This window comes from Nicotiana tabacum, chromosome 5 (assembly GCF_000715075.1).
Source record: "Nicotiana tabacum cultivar K326 chromosome 5, ASM71507v2, whole genome shotgun sequence".
Lineage (NCBI taxonomy): Eukaryota > Viridiplantae > Streptophyta > Magnoliopsida > Solanales > Solanaceae > Nicotiana > Nicotiana tabacum.
Window position 1 is genome coordinate 70,132,218 of NC_134084.1, and position 5,989 is coordinate 70,138,206.

At 35.2% G+C, this 5,989-nt stretch overlaps 1 protein-coding gene across 1 annotated transcript; it reads left to right on the forward strand.

The window, feature by feature from the left end:
* Positions 1-329: 329 nt before the first annotated feature.
* Positions 330-2,044, forward strand: LOC107826940 (subtilisin-like protease SBT3.9). The gene is made up of 3 exons (XM_075252892.1): positions 330-473; positions 632-818; positions 1,437-2,044. The coding sequence occupies exons 1-3, from the start codon at positions 330-332 to the stop codon at positions 2,042-2,044; spliced, it is 939 nt and encodes a 312-aa protein (XP_075108993.1).
* The last annotated feature ends 3,945 nt before the right edge of the window (positions 2,045-5,989 follow it).

Consider the following 5,989-nt stretch of genomic DNA (forward strand, 5'->3'; position numbering starts at 1 on the left):
CAGGAGTTTCGGCTTTTATTTATGCTATGCCCCCTCTTAATGGAATCGAAGACTTCAATCAAACTTTTGCTGTCCCTATACCATTTATTGCCGTTGATTTCGAGCAAGGAAACCAAATTGTTGATTATTTTATAAATTGTAAATCCAAGTATGCATATAATATTTCTCCTTCTCCTTCTTTTTTTCTTCTTCCTGTTTTTTATCGATCTTTGTATGACTTCTTGGGTCCTGAAAATAAGCATTACATCAAATATTCTATAGAAAAAGAAATTAGTAAATGACTTGTATATATCTTATCAAAGCACCTTTAGTTGTTATATAACCGCGCAATGACTTTTTCTGTTTGCAACAGTAACCAAAATCCTATGATTAAGTTGGGCCGATCTGAAGTTCTTGAGGGTAAGAAGGCAGTCCTAAAGGTGCCTAAGTTCTCATCAAGAGGCCCAAATTCCTTTACCCCAGAAATTCTGAAGGTAAATATATAAATATACATTGTTTTGACATGAAAACTGCTCTCAAAGAATATACGTCAACAAGGGTCTCTTAAGTCTTAATATAACCATTTCTATGTTTAATTGTTTTCTTTAATTATTTCCTATTTATAAGTTTAATTTACCGAATATTGTTGTAGCCCGATGTTGCTGCTCCTGGTGTAAATATACTCGCAACATTTATTCCTCGCTCTGGAGACAATGGATTCAAACTTCAGTCAGGAACATCTATGGCAACCCCTCACGTCTCAGGAATTGTTGCACTCCTCAAAGTTGCACATCCTAATTGGTCTCCTGCAACAATCAAATCCGCACTTGTGACTACTTGTAATATCTTATGCATTTAAGTAGATAATATTTTTATACTATATATGCAGTTCAACTTGTTATAATTATAAGTTTATCATTTTAAACTATCTAGTATGAAGAGTTAACCATTGTTAAAAAAACTTATAACCTAAACTCATATCTTATATTGTTTCATTGAGAAAATAGGGTAACATAGATGCGTTATTTTTGCACTGTCAGTGTATTTAACCTATTTACAACATGTTGTTTACTAAGTTTTCTAGGTTAGCAAATTAAGCTTATTATAAATAATTATCTATTATTATAGATTACTTTAAATCTGACAATGCAAAAACAAATTTATACCGTCTGCATACATAAGTTAAACTTGAAATACATAGTCTTTCCTTCTTTTAAACATCTTTTCATATGGTTTTAAATTACATACCCTAATGGTGTAAAAAAAAAAAATTCAATATCTATTCATCGAAATCTCAATCTTATGCTAAGATAACTTTTATTTTGACTATGATACTACATTTCTGTAAACAAATTAAAGTAATTCTACTTTGGAACATTTGGCATAAACATATTATAATAAGACTGATAAAAACGGTATATAGTTCAACTAGCTTTTTTATCTTTTGGCTACGTCAGATCTAATAACAAATATTTTAACTGTACGTGTAGCATGGAACGAGGACACATATACATCTGAAATCTTTTTAGAAGGAACAGGAGACAAACTAGCTGATCCATTTGATTTCGGAGGTGGAATTTGTAATCCAAATGGAGCAACAGATCCTGGCTTAGTCTATGACATGGATAAAGATGATTATTTGAATTATCTTTGTAGCTTAGGTTATAGTAATGATATGGTTTATAATGCAACTACATATTTATCCTCTAGCAAAAATTCAACAGCAGCAGGAGGCATTGTATGTCCGAAAAAAGTCCCTTCTAGGTTGGATTTGAATCTCCCTTCAATATCTATTCCAAATCTCAAGAACTCAGTTTCTGTCAAGAGAACTGTTACCAATGTTGGAAATGTCAACTCTATATACAAAGTATTGGTTAAACCTCCGAGAAATACTGCTATTAAAGTAAGTCCACATGTCTTGAAGTTTAACGCCAAGGCAAAGAAGATTTCTTTTGAGGTCAAAATCACATCTACTCACCAAAGTAGTACTAAATTTACCTTTGGAAGTTTGGCGTGGAGTGATGGCAAGCATTTTGTTAGAATTCCTAAGCAAATAGATGTGTAAATTAAAGAAAAAAGATTTTGCTTTAGAAGTGCGGCATGGAGTGATGACACGCAATTTGTTAGGAGAAAAAGGTGTATAGTGCGCTTGTTGCTCAAACCCCCTCCCTCTTAGTTCGTTTTCTTCATGTTTTTCTTTTCCTTTTTTTTCGGTTGATGTAATTAGATAGAGAAGTGAAGAATCAACAAGTAAGAACGACTTCAACATTTCTGAAATATCGAAGATTATTTGTGCTGTTTTGTAGTTTATGATTCTGTATTGTTCCTGCCGCCTGCAAGTCGATACTCTAGACAATATTCCATATGGGTAGAAGACTTGGAAATATTTCTCATTTTTACGCAGTTCCAAGTTCATCTAATCTGAAACCATATTTAAGTCATAATAAACCTATTTAAAGATATTATATATTTCTCCAATTTCTAGTGACAAACTACAAACTGTTAATGAAATTGCTGGCAGGGATAAAGAACAAGAGCCTATATTAATCACTGTCATAAAAGTTGAAAAGCCTAAAAACTATATATATGCTATCTTTGAGAAAGAAATTAGAGGTGTAAAGAAAAAAGTACCCAGTTTAGCTTTAGAAGCGTAGCATGTGTTATGTGTTGATACCCAATTTTGTCCTCATTATTTTAAATATGAATATATATCTTTAAAATCGTGCACATACATTATTATTAGACTTTCAATGCATGCACACGTGTTTTTATAATTTTTCTACAATTTTAAAGGCTTTAAATCCATCTATTTCTGTATTTTCTATTTTGTAAATATCCACTAATTACCTCTCATATTATTTTTATGATGATTTAATCATCTAAATTCATCATTTATGCCAATATAGTGCTTAAATAATTTAATTGCATTTTTATAATTACATTTGCATTTTCAGGCTAGAATTGCACATTATGTAATAACAGCCTATATATATGCATAATTACATTATCTATACAGAAAATAGCACTTTATATTTTTATAATGTTAAGTAATTATTTTAAATCTTTTTCAGGTATAAATGATATTTTGGTATTTATTAATTATTTTTATAAATTATTTTACTGATTTAATTGGGTATTTAAAATCTAAACCATTTCTAATTAATTTTTGGACCTAGCCCAATTGTATATACCAGCCCAAAATCCAATTACCTCTACCCAATTAAACCATCAAACCCGAAAACCCCTTAAATTAGGACCGTTAATCTTAGAGATCAACAGTCCACATCACCCCAGCCCTTTTAATTAACCTAACCCGTCTAAACCCTAATCACTTCTCACCAAACGTCACCCTTGAACTCTTTCAATCTCCCCTCTTTCACTCTCAAACCCTAAGCGTCGTCACCCCAAATCCCCACCAAATCCCCTTTGATTCCAACAAGATATGGAATCATCTAGTGATTTCTTACCTTATTTGACCTTGTTTCTCTACTGACCACTTGATTACAGTATTATTTAGTAGCTTGCCCGACATGGCAAGCTAATCTCCCTATTTTCGGACCAAATCGGGTTCGAATCTTTATCTCTTTCAATCTATGTTCTTTCTCCGTCTCCTTGTGGTTTGAATCTCTGAGATTTTGCTCATTCCTTATTTTACCCTAAAGCTAGGGTTTACATCCTTTGAAATTTGCTGAGATTCGGTACTTATTTTTTGTTAAAAATCATATCAATGTTTCTGCATGACTATCTGTGAATCTTTTCATGATTTCGTTAAAAGGGTTTTCCACCTAATTTTACTCCCCTAAATTTAGGGCCTAGATCTTTTCAGATCTGTTAAGGTTCCTTAATTTTGAGTATTTTCTCCTTAATATTTTTGTTTATCTACGTGAATCTATGTTATTCCTATAGTTGTTTTGATTAATTTACTCACCCTAAAATTAGGGTTTCAGACCTTCTCTAGTTCGATTCTTTGTGCTTTTCGAATAAATCTCTTGTATATGTTCATTGTACACATTGTGTGATTATTTCGCCCTTGTTTCTTTGCTAACTTTATGGTTTATCCAAAATTAGGGGTTTGAAATCCTTTACTGAGATTTTAATCCTTCCTTTCTTGTACGATACTGATATTTCCTTGACAGATTTTTACCTATTCTTTCCTTATGTGTGATTCATAATTGGTACTACTTTCCTTAATTCTTTTGCTAGCCTGATTTCTTGTAACGCCCCGGCCAGTTGTCTAATGAGTTACTACTCCGTTTCCCCATTTATGCTACTTATTGCTTTGCTTATCGGTTCTGTATGTTATCGGGTTGGTTGGCTCGGGTTCGGAAAGGATTTGGTAAGGTTTGAGACACTTAGTCTCTTTTAAAGAAGCATAAGCTGGAAAAGTTAACCGGATGTTGACTTATGTGTTAGAGGGCTCGGATGTGAGTTTTGATGATTTGGATAGCTTTGGGAGGTGATTTGGCACTTAGTAGCATGATCAGAATGTGTTTTAGAGGTCCGAAGTAGATTTAGGCTTGAATTGGCGAAGTTGGATTTTTTGGCATTTTGCGATTGATATGTGGGATTTTGATATAGGGGTGGGAATGGAATTCCGGGAGTTGTATAGTTTTTTCGTGTCATTTGGGATGTGTGTGCAAATTTTCAGGTCATTCGGACGTGGTTTGGTTGGGTTTTTGATCAAAAGCGTAATTTCGAAGATTTTGGGATTCTTAGGCTTGAATCCGATGCAAATTTGGTGTTTTGATATTATTTTGAGAGTTTCGAAGGTTGAAACAAGTTTGAATGATGTTATGGGATATATTGTCATGTTTGGTTGAGGTTCCGGGAGCCTCGGGTGAGTTTCGGGTGGTCAATCAGATCATTTCTAGATGTTGAGAGTTGCAAAAAATTGTTGATCAGTGTTGCAGAGGAATGGCCTTCGCGTTCGCGAGTTGGTCCTCGCGTTTGCAAAGGGTTAGTTGAGGAGGCTGAGATTTTAGCCTTCGCGTTCGCGTGGAAGGCTCCGCATTCGCGAAGGGCTGGCTGATTATGCATCGCGTTCGCGAGAAGGGGAGCGCGTTCGCGTAGAGGAAGTTGGGCAGCTGGGTTTCAGGGTACTTTGTTCATCGCGTTCGCGAGAGAGGGCGCGCGTTCGTGAAGGGTTAGGATGAGGAACCATCACGTTAGCGAGGGTCAGGTCGCGTTCGCGTAAGAGGATTTTTGGTCAAAGTTAATTTGTGCTTCGCGAACGCGAGGCGTTGACCGCGTTCACGAAGAAGGAATTGAGGTCAGGGTAGAATGTTTAAATAGTCATCTTGTCTGCGATTTTGGAGTTTATTTCCACCATTTTTAGCGATTTTGTAGCTTTTTGAAGAGGATTGAAGAGGGATTCAACGAGAAACACTTAGAGGAAAGATTCATGGACTTAATATTCGATTCTATTGTGAATTCTACCGAACTAATCATGGAAATTAAGCCTAAAATTTAAGAACTAGGGCTTATAATTGGAGACCTAGAATTTGGGATTTGAGGGATCATTTGTGGTTGGATTTTGATGCTTTTGGTATGAATGAACCGGGGGAGTGATAAGGAGTTTATTGATGTAATTTTTGTCGGACTCCGAGACATGGGCCCGAGGGTCGAGTTTTGCCAGTTTCGGATTTGTGTTGTAATTTGATTTCTTTCGAGTGGCCTTTGTTCCCTTAGTATATTTTGATGGTTTTGCTCTAATTTTGGTTAGGTTTTGGAGCATCCGGAGTTCGATTCGAGGGGCAAAGGCATCCCGAGCTAGAGATTTGGACCAGGTAGAGGTGAGTAATGATTGTAAATATTGTCCTGAGGGTATGAAACCCCTGATTGCACATTATTGTGCTATATTGAGGTGATACATATGCTAGATGACGAGTGTGGGGTCATGCACTATTGGAGATCGTGACTTAGTCCATCCCGAATGACTATTTTACCGTGTATTTGACTAAAAACTATTTGCTATCATCATGTTTTGGGCTGAATGCTATATTTGGGGCTT